Source organism: Halichoeres trimaculatus, unplaced genomic scaffold (genome assembly GCF_033239565.1).
Source record: "Halichoeres trimaculatus isolate MK-OKI-2021-1 unplaced genomic scaffold, fHalTri1.1 fHalTri1_scaffold_17, whole genome shotgun sequence".
Taxonomy (NCBI): domain Eukaryota; kingdom Metazoa; phylum Chordata; class Actinopteri; order Labriformes; family Labridae; genus Halichoeres; species Halichoeres trimaculatus.
This window is the reverse complement of record NW_027437195.1, coordinates 20,920,582-20,939,872: the sequence shown is the minus strand read 5'-3', so window position 1 is coordinate 20,939,872 and position 19,291 is coordinate 20,920,582. Positions and strand designations below refer to the sequence as shown.

Here is a 19,291-nt window from a genome sequence, read left to right as displayed (position 1 = left end):
TGATGATGACCCAGTACATATTTCATATTCCAGATCTTAGTAACCAGAATATTGGCAGGATCTGGATCGTACTTTTACATCTGTCAGAAATTATGGTGATCTTGTCTTGTATTGTTTTGCAAATCAATATACACACATGGTGAAAACAGCCCTATCTCACAATGATAAAGAATCCTTTAAAAAAATCCTGGATCCAGACGGTGATTCAGATCACCTCCAAAATTGAATCACTTCTTCCTTATCCCATTTTGAGCATTTCCTGAAAATTTCATCAAGATCCCTTGTTGTTAGTTTTTGAGTTATGTTGTTTCCTGAAAACAAACAAACTCTCCCAAAAACCTAACCTCCTTGGTGGGGGTAACTAATCATATCTTCTTCTCTGTCTTTAGGTCGGGGAGATCACAAAGATCATGAGGGCCTACATCAACATGATGGTGAAAAAGCGCTGCAGCATCATGTCCGTGACCAGCGTCGCCAGCTCCTGGGTCAGGTGATCACCACCAACCAATCAGAGCCCTCAGCTAACCCAGTGGTAACAGACACCTCAGCCCTCCTGCATTGATTGGTTGGTTGGTTGGTTCTGATGGAGGAAGTCGCACCAACCAGCTAACCCTCAAGGCTAAATCGAAAGGTGTTGGATGAGCAGAGTGGAGACAGAAATGAAAACAGAAGCCAACTGCACACTCTTCAGGCCCGGGTTTCACTTTGGATTAGGGATCTATTTAAAAACAAGCATGAGAAAGAAAAACCTGTATCTCCGGACGGTTCCTTCAAATCCACACATAACCAGCCCTCCAGTTGTAGTCCTGCATGCAGATGTTCAAGCACACTCCAAACTTCTCTCTGCTTTCCTTTTCCGGACAGAACAGAAAAAAACAAGCACAAACCGCCGTCCAAACTGTCCCCTCTTTATAACCCAACGCACTGCCAGACAGAAGAAAGCCACACTCTCTCAGTTCAACCTGTTTCTTTCTCACTCGTCTGATCTCAGACTCTCTCTCTTTCTCTTCACGTGTCTTCACTCTTAGTTCGACGTTCTTATGCTGAATTCTTGTTCTTTGCTTGCTTTCTCTCTCTGTCGTCGTTTATCTGTGACATCAGCTGTTTGTGACTGAGAAAAAGGACTCGGAGTGAGGATTCTTCTTCAGGGCTTACAGACTGAAAAAAAAGCGCACTTGTCAGTGCCACCGTGTGGCCACAGGAAAGCAAATGCAGCCAAAGGAAGTGGCTTTAAATATTTCTGAACATTATCAATTAGAAGTTTTGAAGTAGGGACTGAGCTTCGGAGACTCTCTCGTCACGTGGGGAGTCTGTGCATGGCCTCAAAGGAGAACTTTATCAACCAGAATAGTATGAAAAGAAACGTTTATCTATGTCTACATGTAACACGCTGCATATATAGCCACTGTATATTCACCTACATGTACACTCTAACATGTATCGTTTTGTACTGTAAATCACACATTATGAGAGTTATTATTGAACTTTTGGTGGCCACTGCACTGTACAGAATATAGATGCCAATGTGAGCCCTCTTGTGTAAATGACATGCAGGTGAATGGTGTTAAAAATGTCTGAATATGATGCCAACACTGCACATTGTCCACTGGCTGTGCCATCAGTAGAAACACACCTGAAAAGACAGGGATTCAGCTTGATTTGAAGGATTTATCATTACATGTGTGATTAACTGGAGCCTGGGAATACTCTCCATCTTTGTTTTAATACTATTCTTACTTTTTTATTTATCTACTTGAACAATAACTCTCAAGAACTCATTTCGTCTGTGTTTCAATCCTGTTTAAGAACTTTTAATACTGATACTATTATAATAACTGTACGCCCCCTGCTATCTTAAACACCTTAAGGTGCTGTGTTGGGAATGCTGCTGTGTGTGTCTGTGTGTGTGTGTGTGTGTGTGTGTGTGTGTATGCGTATTAATGGTGTAACCTGCTGTTGGAAAAAGAAAAAGGTGATGAGAAAAAGAGGGGTGATTTAACTGAGTGTATTTCTTGAAGTTAAGACATATTTACATGACTAACCTTTGCAAAGAATGGTGTTGTGATCGTGTGTTAAAGGGAAACGCATGGGATTGGAAGGGCGGGTTGTGGGTAATTTATTTCTCATTGTACTGTATGTATTTAAAGGCGGGTTCAGGAGAGAAATGTGTTAAAGAAATATACTGGATATTTTCAGTTTCAGTGTAAGAGGAGCGTATAAGACACTGTGAGGATTTTGGACTCAGCAATGGTTAAATCGTGCACTGGGAATGCTGACGGCTGTCTCTGCTTTGTGTGTATGTTTGTGGAGCTGAAAGTGAAGTCACGGTAACGCCGATATCACCAGAGTCTGTAGCACTACAAGTAGATGGCAGCATCCCTCATGTATTAAACCTCAAGAGAGTCAAGACAAACAAAATGTTTCCCTGCAACCAATAGCCAGGAGGGGACTATTATGACACTAAAAAACAGTCAAAAATAGCCACATGATCTGAATGGTTTTACTTTATCATACTCTGCTTTAGGCTTCTGTACATTTATTTAGAAGAAATTCACTAGGCAGGAAATGGTTGGAATCAAACCAGCAGCCCTTTTTGAGGACAATAATCTTTGTACTTGGGGTCAGATTTTAACTATCGAGATACTTAAAATGAAAAGTATGCACATTAATCCACAACTACAGCAACATGTGTGCCCACGTGTTAGAGCCTGGTTTGCAACAACAACCCAAAATGTAATTAAAAAAATGTTATGAAACCCAAAATTAAATAACTGGTCAATAATGTAACAAAAGTGCTGATCCCGAAATGTAATTTTTAAAAGATGTAACAAGTTGTTATATTTTGGGCAAATGTTATTATGTTTTGGTTTAAGCTTCTTGTTAACATTTTTTTTTTCCTTTTTTAAATTACATTTCAGGTTGCTGTTACATATTGGGCCCTAACACATCTGTAGATCATAGATATCTATGGAAACTGAAACATTTGTATTGTAAATGCAATTTAGGATGCTGACAGGGTGAGTGGAGGTGTCTTGTCTCACTCCAAAGCAGGTTTCATGCACTGCATAAAAAAACCCCAAATCTTATCAAGTGTTTTTGTCCTATTTTCAGTAAAAAATGTCTTTGAGTCGCATTCACCTGTCCAGTCCAGAAAAAATGTCTGTTTTCTAGTTATTTAAAGACAAAAATTAGGTCTACATTGCTTGTAACAAGTTTAAAAAAATCTGCCAATGGAATAAGAGAAAAGTTAATTGTATTAGGACATTATTCTAGTTTAAGCAAATTTTTAAGCAATTTTTTCTTATTCCACTGGCAGATTTGTTTTTACTTGTTACAAGCAATTCAGACCTCATTTTTGTCTCTAAATAACTTAAAACAAAACATTTTTCTGGATTGATCAGTAGAATTTGGCTCATATCGTATATAAAAAGACAACTTTCACTTAAAATAAGACAAAAACACTTGATAAGATTTCAGTTTTTTTGCATTGCATGCAAACTGATGTTTTGCCACAGTGTCAACAGGCAACCCAAGTATATATACCCAAGTATAAAGTATTTCCATTCAATTTGCTTTTTGCCCCAAAGCCATTGTGGTTTGCTGCCTTTCACATAAAGTTATCAAGTGAAAACGTTCTTCTTGAGGTGAAACTGTCTGTTGTCTGACTGGAGTGCCACACATGGGGCACACTGATTAAGTAACCAGAATTCACAGAGCATGACCTTGGTGTCTTCAGCGGTAGTGTCGGCCCTGTCTGCGTTCACACAGCCCTCTGGGATCCTGCCCATAGAGTTAGAATAAGCAGAACTCACTCAGGTTCCAGTTTGAACTTTGTGTTGTTTTATTTTGGCCAAAATGAGTAGAGAACGAAGAAAGTAACCCATAAGCCATAATTACCAAGGAACCCTGAGCTGTCTGTTCTAGTTATTCTACATCTACGGTTCTGTCTGTCACTGATACTACACTGAGTAGGAAGAAGAAGAAGCTGCCTCACAGGAGCTGAAGTGTGATCAGTTTGTGTTTGCCAAACGAGGCTGAAACTTTTTGCAGAATCTGATCACAAATCTGTTTCTCAGGGCAGCTTCATCACAAGGGGTCCTGTAATCAGCCGCAGGCGGCCAGAGTGGGGCCCGTTCTTATCTTCTGTTATACTTATTATTATCATCATTACACAGTAAACATAGTGCTTGTTTAAAAAAAGAGAAAGAGAGAGATATGTGTGTTGTTGATTTTTATTTGTAACTGGCTTTACAAAATTATGCTTTAATAAATTATTGGAATTATTGTCCTCTATTTGATATTGTTTTTATTTTGACCGCAGGCATTTCTTGATTTTGAGCTAGCCATTTATTTCTGGTTCATGTTGCCATGACAATATAACAAGCATAGACAACTTTTAATAATGTCATTTTGGAAGATAAACCAGCTCATTTTAAAATTAAATGTTTTACCCCTTAATTTGGCATTGCAGTGATTTGTCCTGCTTCCATGAAATGCTGTTAATGTTTAAATCCTGTTCTTTTTTTTGGCTAAGCACTGCTGGAAGAGCTTTTCTTTTTTGGAGGTTTGGCCGGTAATAAAATTAAATAGACTGTTTTCTGAAATTGAAGTCAGAATTTTAAGGGGAAAAAAAGTCACAATTGTTGTTTCATTGCAGAATTCATACTTTAAATACATAAGACACACTGATGAGTGGGTTGCAGATGTCTTTGAAAATCAAAAATTATTTACGTCTGCATAGTTCATCCATTGTTCTAAAACTATGAACAACAACAGGAGTTAAATTTTATTAAAAAAAAAAAAAAAACATGCAAACTGAGAATGATAGATCTGTTCTTCATATTTCTTTGTTGCCACAAAACCCCTAACATGTCTTGACCAGAATGGCAGTTTGTTTTTATTTTTATTTATTTATTTATTTATTTATTTATTTATTTATTTATGTATTTATTTTATTTGGGGGGGGGGGGGCACAATATGTGCACATAGGTTGTCTAATTTTCTTCCAATCAGACAACTTAATTATATTTTTTGTTCAGTGATGCTATTTTTAGGCCTCTGTATACCCATGAAGAGGGTTACTGGTCTTTGGCACCTTTTGTTTTTTGGTGCTGAAAATTTTGGGAACCCAAACATGATATCATAGGTATGTCCTAGTAAAAAGGCTACCTGAAATGTTTTATCCTGAACAGAATTAAGTAAATTAAATACTGCACTATACCTATGATGGATACCCAGTACGGCTTCCTTTCATTGACACAACTATTTTAAAGTTTTAATAATCTGAAGATATGAAGTGTGTTGTCAGGTAAGAACAGACAGTGTGAAAACAGCTGAGTTGAGGTAAATTATTCGTCATGTGTTAAAATAGCTCCAGCTAAATTGTGAACAGAGGAACAAACTAATGATTTAAAAGTAATTTAAAGTATTTCAATCCCAGTCCAGCTGTGTACTTTTAACAGCTGTTGCCTTTGTGCCAAATAATCAATTCAGATTTAAAAATTTTAAATAAATAACTTCGCATTGCTGTGTTGTTATTGTTTGCAGTGAGGTATTGGAGAAATTGAACCAACGCCTGACAGAGAACAATGCGCACTCAGACGCACAAACACGCCTTCCTCTCCTTTGTGTCTTTGGTGCGTAATGAGCGTGCGTCAGAACTCAGAGTCTGGTTCCTTCTGAGCAGGTTCACTTTCCGACCACTGTGAAACCCTCTTTTCCCCCTACACAGAGATTTCTGGAAATCCATTCTGAAAGGTTGGACGATGGATTCTCGGATTTTACTCCCTGCTCTTCTGCTCGTCTTCGGCTTGGCGACAGTTTTCGGTCAGACTTCCGCACCTCCACCAGGTAGGAGCTGAGGCCGGCGGTGATGAGGAGTTAATGGCAGCTAAAACAAGTTTTACCTTTTTGTTTACCGCGTTTAGCTGCGTCATACGCATCTTCAGAAGGTCTTTTTTTGAAAAACTGAAGATGTCAATTGCTCAAAGCTGACTTGTTGATACTTTTTGTCGACTTGTTTTGTTATTTAATGAAACTTAAGTGTTTAGGCTATTCAAGACAGTTCAATTTTAACCTCGTGTGACGTATTTCTGTTGATTACTTCGACGACAGCAACTTCAAAACTGAACTCAAGCCCTGATTTACACCCTGAATGTTTGAACTTTGTGGTTCAGGATTGGTTATCATTGCTAAAACAACAACATATTTGGCTCTAGCTAAGTGTTAGCTAAAAGAACTTCACTTTTTTTTTCAATAAAACTGTATTTTCTTTTAAAAAAAACTTGCATGACAGTTATCCTTCTTGATCTATTGTTGAAAGTTTTCATCTAGAACAATGAGTCTCCTCTCAGATCCCCTCCTGAGGTCCCTGATTGTTCCTCAGAAACCAGGAGGAGTATAGCTACAAACAAACCTTATTTGTGTACACCTTACTTTCACAGATACGTGTCTACAGTTGCACTAACCCATCTGTTGTTTTGTGCTGATTATAATATGTCTGCTCCTGTTCATGTGTGTTTGCTGTGCTGTGTCTCCATGGAAAAATAAGACCCAGGAGGATTAGGAGTAGTTACAAAAACCACACTGTGCACAAACCTGCAGGCCTCAATAATCTGGCTCCTATGTGGCTAATCTTTCAAAGTTAACCAAGTTTTTCTTCCTCTTTTCGTGCTGTTTCAGTGTAAACTAACTGATGTTTTTATTCCCCCCTAGCGTGTGAGACTAAGAACGGGACGAGCTGTGAGGAGTGTTTGAAAAATGTAAAGGTGAGTCCTGAGAATCATTTTATTCTGCGTTTGTAGAACATATGTGTAAGGACATGGAGGAAGAAAAAGTGTCATACTTGGAGAAACAGTCACTTGCTCCTCCTCCTCCTCCTTCATCTCCCACACCTGTTAAACTGGTTCAGGGAGTAACTGATCCGTCACCCTTTCTCCCCCTCCTCCTCCTCCTCCTCCTCCTCATTCCCCTCCTTTTCCTCCTTTTCCTTTTGTGAGCTTGTGTGTATCAAGCAGTGTATCCTACATTTGCCCTGAATACCTTGTTTGTTCAAATATCAAAGAGGTCATTGTGTGTTTTTGTTTTTTCCTGCAGTGCTTGTGGTGTATCGCAAAAAAGACCTGTATAACGTATCCAGTGAGGACAATCCTTCCTCCTCACGCCGTCTGTCCGCTGAATGATGCACGCTGGGGGCTCTGCTGGAGTAAGAGAGGCCATACACATCCACCTCACACCGTCACTCTTACACTCTCATTTGATTTATTCTATTTGAAGAAGCACTAAAGGATTGACGCACAAATTACAATTACCTAACCCTCTTTATTATTCAAATAAAGAGTAATGTAAAGTCAACTAAGGCTGTAAACTTTAAGTGTTTTTAAAGCTGTTGTGAGGAGCTTTCAAGTTGTGTTTATTTTGCTACACCCTGAGGTCAACGCAAATTGATCAGTAGTTTCTTTACTTGTTTCGTGAGCAGTGTCAGTAATACAAATCAGAGCACTGGTTAGGTTACAGGTTCAAATCCAAACTTTAGCCTCTTTCCTGAATGTCACTCCCCATTCTGGCCCTATTTCCTACTTTTGTTGCACCTTTAGATTTATGTACAATTACTCATGACTCATTTAAGCATTCAAATTTATAATAGTATACGTGCCTGAGCACAGTTTTGAGGAAATCCTTTTATATTCTTTAAAGCAGGGGTGGCCAACCAGTCAGAGACCTAGAGCCACAAAAGTTACTGTGGTACTACAAAGAGCCGCATCACACACGTGGTCTTAAAAACGCACTTCCTCTCACACAGAAACAGATTGACATAAAATGAATATCTATCTATCTATCTATCTATCTATCTATCTATCTATCTATCTATCTATCTATCTATCTATCTATCTATCTATCTATCTATCTATCTATCTATATAGGGGGCACGTGTAGAGAAGAGAAACTGAAACTTAAGTGTCAATCTCATCACCCAAGTATTGATCATTACTGGTCCCAACGTTGGCATCAATAATTGTCCTTCCATTACTTATAACAATATATAAATACCCACATTTCTTTAATGAATTCATCAAAGAGCCGCACCCCAAAAGGCAAAGAGCCACATGCGGCTCGCAAGCCACAGGTTGGCCACCCCCTGCTTTAAAGGATGCCAGAACAGATGATTTTCAGTATCCATTCATGAATTAGTTGTTTGGTCTTATTTAAGTCAGATTTGAGCAGAAATTTCTGTCACAGCTGCTCTCTTCCTTTAAATTTCTTGTGATGGATTGTTCTGAGACTAAATATTATAGATTAAAACGAAAAGAGGAAAAAACCCAAAGTACCAAAGGTTTTGGTGCATCGCCTTGATAAATGACTTAAAATAAATGGATTTAAAAACAATTATTGCTTTTTTTGTAGTTGCCAAACAAATTATCTACATGTAAATAATTAAATAGTTAGGAATAGCTTGGACAATAGTCATAAAAAAAACATTTTAATTAAGAAAAACCCACTTTGTCTTTTATTTGTAGTGAACTTCCAGACGTTGATAATCACCTTAGCGGTGTTAGGTGGAGTCATCATCATCGCCTTCTTCATCTGCCTGTTCTGCTGCTGCAAGTGTGAGAACTTTGGGTGAGTGTTTTTACCAAATACTTTAGTTGTGCTGTTTTTTCTGTCTTTGTGTTTGGACAGTTCGTTTTTCCTCTCAGAAGTGAAGCTTCAAAAAATAACATTGTATAAGGCCACTTCTTATTTGAATGGACTGGACTTTCTTTTTGTATATTAGCATGTTCCTTCCTCTTAGCTGGGGTTCAAACGGCAGGAATAGAGTGATAGGTCAATCCAAGTCCAAACAAAATTTAAAAGAAACAAACAAACATTGGGATTTGGCCACAAGGAAATGTGAAAAACAGATCAGACTTTTTCTGTTTGCATGGTACTTGCATTAGAATTTACTCCTACTTTGATTCCTATTTTTACAATAATGCAGAAAATAATGTTAGACAGTAAAACAGAGGACATGATGTTGAGATCAGGTCTTACAGGTAGTTTTGTTCAAACTAAGTATAAAAATGTCTGCAGTTTGGTTTTTGATTGAAATAGTTTGCCACAGTCTGTGATTTTCCTTAATCTTTTGTTTTCAAATATTTGCCTGCAGCTAAATACTCTTGACTTCATATCATGTGTTTGAGTTCAGAGTGAACCATGTCGGAAAATTTCCGTCTGATCATGTGAAGATACTTGCCCCACATACTGCACATTTCTTTCAGCCTGTGTGTGGTTACTTGAACTCAGAGAACAAAATGTTCTTTCTTATGAGTTTTTATGGCTGTGATTTAAAGTTTGGTACTTTGCTTTTTTTGACCTTTTTGACAGATCAAAAAGGTTTGAAGCCAAGATGCAGAGACAGGCAAACAAGACGAAAACCAAGCAGGAGGAAAGGTAAAGAGCTAATGTTGTGTGAGTGTGACAAATTGATGTGATGGTGTGTCTAAGACTATCTTTATCCATGGTTTATTTTGAGACTTTAGTGAAAACTCGCTCTCAAGGCTATCCAGAATAATTTATGCCCTTAAATTACTGCTTGCAACTCTAAAGTTTACAATAAAAATGTGAAATAAAACACTTTATATCATGAGGCTTTGACTGAACTCAAACCAGATAGCCTCTCTTATACTGCAACGTGTTGCTATGCTCCCACTGTGAAAGACTTACAGGTTTATCAACTCTCAGGCTAAATGTACCGTGTAACTATCCCTTCTACTACAAAAAAATCACACACTTCCTCTTCTATTTTGTTCTGGATCTGTAATTCCTGCTCAAACATTGCAGTTTTCTTCATAATTATAAGGTCTCATATGAACGCATATGAATTGTGACCTATGCCTCCACATGAGACTGACAAATCTGAATTAGTTTTGAATCTGACTATTCTTACTTAAAAACTTTGTTTTGTGCACAATATTTTAAAAAATCAGTAAAACCTACTGTATTCATGACATAGATGCTGTTTTCACCTTTCTAATAAGCGCAATAGACAGTAAAGATACTTGTACAGTATCTTGATGAAAACTCCGATTTTTTTTCTATCTCTGTAGTTTGTTTTTATCTCGGTCTGTTGGTTAGGCCATGAAGATGGCAGATATGTCCAGGTATTATAATCTACAGGACAGAGTATGTTCTTGGTCTCCCATTGCTCTGTTGTTGACGATAAATATCGCTTCACGTCTTTACAAATCGTGTCAGCATATCAATAGGGGAAATATGTACACGTCAAACTGTTATCAGCTCAAACAGGTTTGTGGGAATGTTTTGAACATGTGGAAATATTACCTGTGACTGTGTATCTCAGAGCAGAATGTTCCTTGTCCCTACAGGAAGGCAGAAATGAGGCAGAGACATGATGAAATCAGGAAAAAATATGGTGAGCGCACACAAAATGTTTACATTTCTCTGAAAGAAGGTTTCTGATTGGAGATGAAAATTGGAACGAGACTTCAGGCTTTCTCATTTTACTGGCTTGAACTTTGCAGAGATGATTCAAGAAGTACAGTAGATACCACTTTTGGAAATGTGATTTTTTTTTCTGCAAAAGTTTGTGTAGAGGATTCTTCAGGTTTGTAAAATAAAATGCTACTGGCCTTAGCCGGTTAGCTAAACTTAGCAGCAAGACTCAAAACAAGAGGAAACAGTTAATAACAAACTGAATTACCCAACTCCATACGATCCAAAGAGTCCCTTTCTACTTTTAGGAGATGTCTGAAGACTCAACTGTTCAGGGAACACCTTGGCACTTAATCTGACCCTCCTCCTCTTTGTCCTCAGTGCTAGAATTAATCAGAAAGTCTAAGACCCAGCTCTTAGTGAATATCTGGCACTTATTGTGTAATGCTGTTAAATGCCGAATGTCATATTAACATTGAATTATTAGTTGCGCTAAGTTATGGCTGTATTATTTTACGTCATTGACTGTATGTAGAGTGGACAGCGTGGCTCTGCCATAGGTAGCAATTGTGCAGCCAGAGTCTGCGCAGTAAGAGACTGTGAGGGATTCTGGGAGAATCGGAGTGGAGCCAGGTGACAAAATAACAATCTTTTTTTTTCTTTCGATAGTCTAGTCACTTCTTGGCTCTACCTCCTGACATATTTTACAGTCCCCCCAAAAAACACACAAGAACAGGAGCTGTTAATCATCATTAAATGTGACATAAAACCTTGTTTTTAACCTCTTATAACTAATGAAATGAAACTTTTCAGATAAAAAATGACTTCATAGCAACTCAACAATCAGACTTGAGAAACATTTCTTCAAGGTGTAGTAATTTTTTAAAGTTTGACCACAGCCCATCTGGAATGACTGGATAGCCAGATTTTTTGACCTATACTGCAGCCAGCCACCAGGGGGAGCAGTTTTTGTGGCGACCTCACTTCCAGCCAAGCAAGATGACCTCCATTTTTTTACAGTCTATGTTTTAGATCAAAACAAAATAAAACAAAACAAAAAAATGGCTCTAGATGGCAGCACTTTCAATTTCTTCAGCGCACTGACTAAGGTTTTCCCTCCAAGAATTTTCAACACAACTTCTTGCTTGTGTTGTACATTGCTTTGGACAAAAGTATCTGCTTAATGAAACCGTAGAATTGAGGAATTGATACCAGCTAACCCTGCTCTGGAATAAGTAGATTTATTGTGTAATTAGCTTTCATATCTACATTTAATTGACAATGCTATATATTCACAAGACACAAATTAAGCTTAGACTTTATCAGATTTGGTGTATTTACTGATTGCTTTTTGTTTCTCCAGGTCTAAGTGGAAACAATCCCTACTCCAAATTTGCCTGAGAGGATCTGTGATCTGTGATTTCACCTTGGCATTAATGTTTTCTGTTTTACCTGGAGGTTGAAATTGTGGACGAAACTTAAGGATTTCATGTGAACTATATGAACAATAGATGATAGTTTTGCACAGCCAGTTGCTGGTCTCATCGAGCCTATGAAAAGGAATGTTATTTTCAGTGTGATCATCCTGGAGGCTGTAGTTAAAGGCTAGAATAGAAACATGCAGCAGCAGTGATCCAGAATCAAATACTCTCCGATGGCATCAAACTATTAAACTATTTATTGTATTAAGTCAATGTTTTATTTTGAAAAACAGAAAGAATCCATGTGACTACCTTTGCTCCAGAATCTGGATTCCTTTCCATCAATGTTATCTGTTTTCTTCCTGTGTCACTGCTGATTCAGAATTTTATCTACAAATCTTCAACCTATTTTTGTACTTGATTTACTTTTCTTCAAATAGACTTAATTCTACCTTACTTGGTGGAGGCTTTTATATTATTAGTGCTCCACTCAGGTTTTGTTTTTGTGGGCTATCAGGTTTGGAAAATCTGTAAGGTTATCTTCTGCACAATTTGTTACTTTGAAGTCTGTCTTCTCTACGTTCGCCTGTATATCCTGTACATACATGTAAACCTGATTAAAGCTGATGAACTCATACTTAATTCCCTGTTTGTGGTCTATAGCTCTTGTTTTCTCCGTCAGCTGGCATAGACATGACACACAGAAAGAGATAACTTGTCTTAAGATGCTGAATACTGCCCCCTGCTGTTAAAGAATAATTGTAAGCTATAGATCTTTTATAAATTTAGGTAGGTAAGTTGTATTTTTCCAGTCATAATATATGTTAAATCACCAGGCATTGATGGTTCATCTAGTTGTGTGAAACGCTGATTATTACAGGAATTCATAAGAATGTTTTAAAGATCAAATTATATTTCCAAAAGAAATAAACAGGTGCCTGATGCAGGACTATTAGTATTGGGTTACTGTAAACATTTCTCAAAGCAATAACGCACCTTATTATTGTTGAGCACAAATGATAGTCATTATGGGCTCATAAGGTGTCAAAGAAGAATTAAAGAAGAATTAATTCTTCTCAGTTTTGAAACTATAAGACCACATCTATTATTATGACACTGCTTTATAATAATATATAATATAAAGATTATCCCAAACTAATAGGCTAGTCCTGTGGGTTAAAAAGCTTTCATACACAACTGCTTTAATAGCCCATAAATTTAAAGAGGGGGTATCATGCTGTCCCACATTTTAAACATGCACATTAAATAAGAATACTGGATGTTCATACTAAATGTGTGCATATTTTCAAACTGGTACTTCATCATATGATGTAGAAAAACACAATCTCTGTGAACTGCTTAAAACGTTTTGTTCTGAGAAAAGTACAAGCTTAATGAGAGCTTTGCAAAACTTCCTGAAATGATGAGGTCATTGCATAACTGTCTCTGGTTCATGACACACTGGCAGGGACGGGCCTTAAACACCAAGGTTTGCTAATTGCTTCCCGCTGGCCTCTTTAGGGTTGGCCAATCAGAGGGAGGGGGTTTATGGAGTGGGGAGCCTTAAAGAGACATCATCTAAAACACAAAGCGTTTTAGACAGAGGCTGAAACAACAGATTTCCAAAACACCTGAGTGAGAGAAAGGGACGTTTTTTTGAAGTTGTCAATTATATAAAACTACTACTTTAACTTAAAAATGTAGGTTTGGCAAGAATAAACAATTTTTTTGTGTTATGGGCTGTTGCTTTTATGGGCTTATTGAGTTTGTGGAAGCCTCTAAGTAGAAGAAAAAAAAATGAAAATTTCATATCCATTGTACCAAAAGGTTTTGGTTACATGCTACCCTAAACATGCTTAGTAAAATACTATTCCCATGTGAAAATCTCTACTGAAAAATAATAAGATGCCAGAATATGGTTTGTAGCTGGAAAAATAGATGATTTGTTGCAGCAAGCACTTAGAGGTTTTGCTTGTTTAACTCTTTCAACCTCAACCTCGCGTGATCGAGTATTTTGCACTGGTGCGCGCCCCCGTGTCCGCGCTCCCGCGATTTAGTGGTCATGTGGTTTTGGGACATCCAATCGTGTGTTTGTAACAGCGACCCAACGCGCGCACCCGACAGCGGCGAAGAGGAGAGGACAGAAGGCGGTAGAAAGACAAATAAAGCCCAATTAACCGTTTTCTCCTAAACTGCTCACAAAACACAGCCAAGATGTCAGAGGAGAAGCCAAAGGTAAGAGATTACGCTTTTGTTATCTGTGTTTATGAATTTATGGCTTAGACAAGCTCTTGCCGAGCCATTTCTCAGATGTGCAATCTAAAATGGCCTGGTTTGCACGTTTCTTCGAATCGGCGCAGTGTTTGTTTCGCAAATGAATGGGCGCCCGCACGTCAGTTTTGGATATGTAAAGCACATATTCAACAGCCTTTGTACGGAAATGGTTGATTTCACATCCAGTTGAGTAGAATTTCACAGATGGGAGCACAAATACCGAAAAACCACGGTTCTCATTTGCGGATTTTTTGTCTTTGTCGAAACTGGACCACGCTATGTCCGCAACGCATAAAAAAGCCGCAACTGCTGCAGCGTCTTGAAGGCGCAAATGGAAGTGACGCGGTTGATAACAGGCGATTTATTACCGTTTAACTCTCAGTATTTTCATTGTGTCACTGTATTTTTGTGCACGGGGCAACATAACAGAACGGTTAGCAGCGTTAGCCGGGAGCTAAACTCAGCATTGGTCTGAGGGGGATGGCGTGCTACAAGCTAGCCCGAAGCTAACCATGCTAACGTTAGCATATCAGAATGCTCTGTGTAATAAGATGATGATAAAATCACACTGGCGTGAAAAATCCACCGTACTCGCTGGTCATCCTCTAAAATTTGCTGCTGTAACGTAGTTGGCATTCCTGTAACTTGCTTATTTCACTTCTGACAGCAGTGCTCTTGTCTGTGGTGCAGTGTGAACTTTGTGTGGTAATAGACGCCTGATCCTGAACGTAATGTTATTAATACCAATGCCTATGTTAAACTGCTGGAATATGGGATGCCTCTATCTCTACAGGAGGGAGTAAAGACAGAGAACGACCACATCAACCTCAAGGTTGCAGGGCAGGACGGATCAGTGGTCCAGTTCAAAATCAAAAGACACACACCCCTCAGCAAATTAATGAAGGCATACTGTGAACGACAGGTGAGCTGAAATGAATCTGTTTCATTGACTCCCTTTCAACAATATGCAGTTACTTCAAATATCTCATTCAACCTTCCCAGTAATTAATCACTTCTGCTATTCATTTTGCAGTTTGGACATTAATTAATCTCAAATCTCTTGTGACTTTTGCAGGGTCTTGCAATAAGGCAGATCAGGTTCAGGTTTGATGGCCAGCCTATCAATGAGACGGACACACCTGCACAGGTAAGATCTTCTACATTCTACATAAACAATCTTTATAAATGACAAAAACACACCACATTTAACTAATGGATTTTGGTCCAAGTTTTCTGCACCTCTTCCACTAAACGAGACCTCTTTTCCTGCTTTTGTCAGCTGGAGATGGAGGATGAAGACACCATAGATGTATTCCAGCAGCAGACAGGCGGGCACTGCTAGGCCCTCCCCACCTCATTGACGGCCACCCTCAGACCACGCTCACTACCACCTTCACTGTCCCTTCCCTCCTCTTCAGCGTATTATTATTATTATTATTGTAATTATTATTGTTATTATTATTATTTTCCCCTTAAAGATGTCTGTCATGGTTTCCGTCAGGTGTGTGTGGGGTGGGAAGGGAGGGGCTTCCCAGCTGTTTATATACTGTCTCAGCAAGGACTGAACTTTTGCAAGCTTATACAGTCTGTCTGCTGGCCGATCAGGACATCGCTTTGTCCTTCTTGCCATTGCAGGGCTCTGGTTGAACCACCATTGCATCTTTGCTGTTCCTGGTTTGTCAGTGCTTCTCTTTTGCTCTCCAGTGAAAGCATAGCATCCAGTAGTTTGTCAAGGGTTTCCATCCATCAGTGTCAAATGCTGGGCCCTGTAAGATTTTGCCCAGGGCGTCACAATTGGCAAGAAAGGTTTTTGGAGTGGAAGCACTTTTTTGAACTTAAACACACCCGCCTTCCATTTCACCTTGTTTTCTTGTGTGTGTTTTTTTTTTTTTTTTTTTTTCTTTTTGTTTGTCTGAGCGGTGTGCCCTGCTCCTCTTGTCAAAATGTATTTTAATTCTCTCTGCATTTTAGGTGCTTTTGCTGAAGAGTTCTGCAATGTTTTTGTATTTTTTTTGATTCTTTAAAGAATTAACATCCAGGGGGCTTTGTTGCCTTTTGTTTTCCTGTACAGAAGTTTCAAGAGTGGATGTTGGATAAATGTTGTGGGACTTGGACCAATACTCCAAAGACAGAACTTCTGTTTCATATTTCATGATGGATCACTTTAAAAACAAACTGGTCAGGTCACATTTTAAGGGAGTTTGTATTTCATTAATGTTTTTGCTTCCTTTTTTGACTTTATAATGATAAAATTTCTTTGTGGGTATCTGGTACAAACTATTCACTCATTCAGACAGCCTTTTTTTAGGAAGGGGAAATGTAATTACACCATTCAGCTGCATCCTTTTCTCTGGAGTTGGTTTGAATTTTGCGCTGGAAGTGTCTCTTGACACTTTCCCCCCCTGTGCTCTTTGGTCCCTTTGCTCTTCTAACGAGCTGCTCTGCTTGTGGGTTTTCATCTGAGCAACAAGGCACTGGGGGGCTTGTGGGTGGGGGTAACGGAAGTTTGTGTCCTGAACCTGATTTTGGGTCAGGAGTCTCATTTTTGTATTGTCCTTGCAAATGTAGGCTAACAGGACAACTGACTCTTGATGTGTTTTTGAAGAGAGAACTGCTTCCAGTGTGAGCAAGGAGATCCAACAAAAGTCAGTATGTTTTTAAGACACTTCTCACTGCTGTAGATCAACTGTCCAGCTTTTGTGTGTAAAAAGTTGCAGGCCATATGTTTTAGAACAGTCAGGATATCCAAAGTGGTAATGAGTGTCTCCAATATTTTACAATTTCAGAGAAGGATGCATGCAGTTTGTTGCATATCGGGAGGGCAGGGAGGCAAACCAATGGAGTTTGGGAGCTAAGTGTTCTGTACCCACATGGCCCTGTTCTTTGTATGTTCACAACTGAGTTGGCTTGATTTGATTCTTCTCCACCTGATTGTTCACTTCCATCAGGATTTACGAGTATCTGTTGTTGAAGCAAGTCGTGCTTCCATTTAAACCCCTCAGATGTGTGAACTCACCAAGCATGTTTGAGAAGCTGTTTTAATTTGTTTTCATAAAACACATTTCTAGAAGCTTTGTCTTAACAGAACAGGTTTTAAGCTAATCAATCATCCACATTTAGGAGGTGAACTAAAAGAACAATATCAAATCAGAAGACTTTGTGTAGTTAGACCACCATTGTTACAGCATTTTCAATTCAGACTCAGTCCCAACATTTTGAGGTTTTAAAATAAATGCAATATTGACTGTATATTAAATACGCCTCCACTACTTTACCACAACACATCCTGCAGATTACTCCATCCCATTAAAAAAGTTGCTCTCCTTACTAAATTATGATTATACTCCATATTAAATAATGCTTAAGTTGTAGTCTTTAGCTGTATTTTAAATGCATTCATTGTTCAAACATCTCTGTGAGCCTCCCTGAGTCCTCATTCCTGGTTACAAAATAAGAGCACAGTTATCAAGACAGCCTTCCACTTTCATTCAAAGAACTGAGTCAGTAAAGATAAAAGCTTAACTTCTGAACGTATGAAGAACTGGGTCCAGGTCTTGTCATGTTATTTGTTTCTCTACTGATTTGTACATTATTTGTTGTCTTTTACTACTGTATACAATAAATATAGTTTGGTACTCAGATTTGCTGACACGTGCATCATTATGTTGACTTTATTTCATTACAAGCTTCGGTGGAATGCTGATTTTAGTATTAAACATCATATTCTCAAAATAATTCTTGCTAATTTTTTAATACAATTATATGACCCCCAACCAGTGCCACAGAGTCTTTTTTTAGACGCTGGCATCTCTGTGGCCTGCCACACTTCATCCTCTGTTAGCTGTTAAATCAGTTTGGGTGTGATTTATTATGAAACCCAAGGGTTAAGTTCTCATCGGGGCCCTCCTGTTTGTGTTCGCAAGCACTGAATTAGAGGAAGTGTATTCTGCATGAACAAAGCAGACAGCTGGGTGGTGCTAGTGGGCTATGTTCCTGCATGCCTATGTTTGGTCTGATTTTATTATGTTCGATAAGACGGTCCTTAAAATATTCACACAAAAATCCTAACACAAGAAAAGTTCAGGGGGAACCAACTCTGGAATAATAATAACAATAAGGATGATAATAGTAATAATAATAATGATCCAAATTATTATTATTATTATTGTTATTATTGTTATTTTAGAGTTGGGTCCCACTGAATTTTTTAATATAATAATGTTATACAAAAAGATATAATACAAAATATGTAATATACAAAATAAAAATACACTGATAATAATAATTATTATTATTGTTATTATTATTATTATTATCTTTAGCTTTGACCTGTTTTTCTGTGAAATCTTTCAACAGGTGCCCAAAATATTAATTGTTAGACTCATTTTGCACAGCATTAAGATTTATCCAAATCTTTTTTTTTTAATTATGAATATCTTTAATGATACCATTATTGCTCAACTGAATACTCATTAGCACATTCTTATAAACTTATTTTCATAAATTTTGTTATTTTATTTACTCGTAGTTACTGTATCCATAATATTATCATTATTATTATTATTTATTTTATTTTATTCGCGGGTCTTAATGTGTTAATTTTATTATTGTTCTTATTTGTGTCATTTACATATTCTTTGGATGGAGGTTTGAAATAACCTCTTAAAATTTTTTTTTGCACAGCATTTCATCTTTTTTTTCTGTCCTCTCTTTTATATTTTTTAATTGTGACAAAAAGCTATTATGAAAAAATCCTGAACTTAATCCAGCATGTGGCATTAAAAACAAAACATGTAATGAAGCAAATTTTTGCTTTGTAAAGCAAGTCAGTAGATTAACCCCAGAAGGTAAAGTAAATGAGACACCTGGGGCATAAGTAGAACTCAGTGTCAGAAATAATACAATATCTTGATATATAAAATCACTTCGTATGATATATTTATGTCTACATTGTCTTTTGTCATATGAGGGCACATTTTGAGTCTCAGATCTCATCTGACACACGGGTTGCATGGCTACAGTCTGCACCACTGTACTGTTGATAAGACTAAAAACAGCATCTGATGAATCAATCCGGGAATAAGGAAGACTGTGCATGAGTGCGCAATCTGCCTTTCTGCATCCACCTCAGAAAGTAGAGCGTAACATCCACTCCACCATGCCTG

At 37.9% G+C, this 19,291-nt stretch overlaps 3 protein-coding genes across 3 annotated transcripts in view; all 3 read left to right on the top strand.

Moving 5' to 3' along the window:
* Positions 1–4,285, top strand: part of myo10l1 (myosin X, like 1) — a 56,457-nt gene extending 52,172 nt beyond the window's left edge. The window contains exon 43 of the mRNA XM_074691577.1: positions 390–4,285. Within this exon, the coding sequence (XP_074547678.1) occupies positions 390–494 (105 nt within the window). The 3' untranslated portion in view covers positions 495–4,285. The remainder of the gene's footprint in view (positions 1–389) is intronic.
* Positions 4,286–5,601: 1,316 nt separating this feature from the next.
* Positions 5,602–12,095, top strand: LOC141806614 (pituitary tumor-transforming gene 1 protein-interacting protein-like). The gene is made up of 7 exons (XM_074692222.1): positions 5,602–5,850; positions 6,715–6,767; positions 7,096–7,204; positions 8,517–8,619; positions 9,364–9,429; positions 10,365–10,411; positions 11,795–12,095. The coding sequence occupies exons 1-7, from the start codon at positions 5,766–5,768 to the stop codon at positions 11,830–11,832; spliced, it is 501 nt and encodes a 166-aa protein (XP_074548323.1). The 5' UTR covers positions 5,602–5,765; the 3' UTR covers positions 11,833–12,095.
* Positions 12,096–13,934: 1,839 nt separating this feature from the next.
* Positions 13,935–17,759, top strand: LOC141806539 (small ubiquitin-related modifier 3-like). The gene is made up of 4 exons (XM_074692121.1): positions 13,935–14,087; positions 14,920–15,048; positions 15,202–15,273; positions 15,406–17,759. The coding sequence occupies exons 1-4, from the start codon at positions 14,067–14,069 to the stop codon at positions 15,466–15,468; spliced, it is 285 nt and encodes a 94-aa protein (XP_074548222.1). The 5' UTR covers positions 13,935–14,066; the 3' UTR covers positions 15,469–17,759.
* The last annotated feature ends 1,532 nt before the right edge of the window (positions 17,760–19,291 follow it).

Bases quoted from the DNA above. Each gene is read 5' to 3' on its own strand.
- LOC141806614 (XM_074692222.1), top strand. From the start codon at position 5,766: ATGGATTCTCGGATTTTACTCCCTGCTCTTCTGCTCGTCTTCGGCTTG. The intron at 5,851-6,714 runs GTAGGAGCTGAG...ATTCCCCCCTAG, and splicing joins GACTTCCGCACCTCCACCAG to CGTGTGAGACTAAGAACGGG. The intron at 9,430-10,364 runs GTAAAGAGCTAA...TTGTCCCTACAG, and splicing joins AAAACCAAGCAGGAGGAAAG to GAAGGCAGAAATGAGGCAGA.
- LOC141806539 (XM_074692121.1), top strand. From the start codon at position 14,067: ATGTCAGAGGAGAAGCCAAAG. The intron at 14,088-14,919 runs GTAAGAGATTAC...CTATCTCTACAG, and splicing joins TGTCAGAGGAGAAGCCAAAG to GAGGGAGTAAAGACAGAGAA. The intron at 15,274-15,405 runs GTAAGATCTTCT...TGCTTTTGTCAG, and splicing joins AGACGGACACACCTGCACAG to CTGGAGATGGAGGATGAAGA.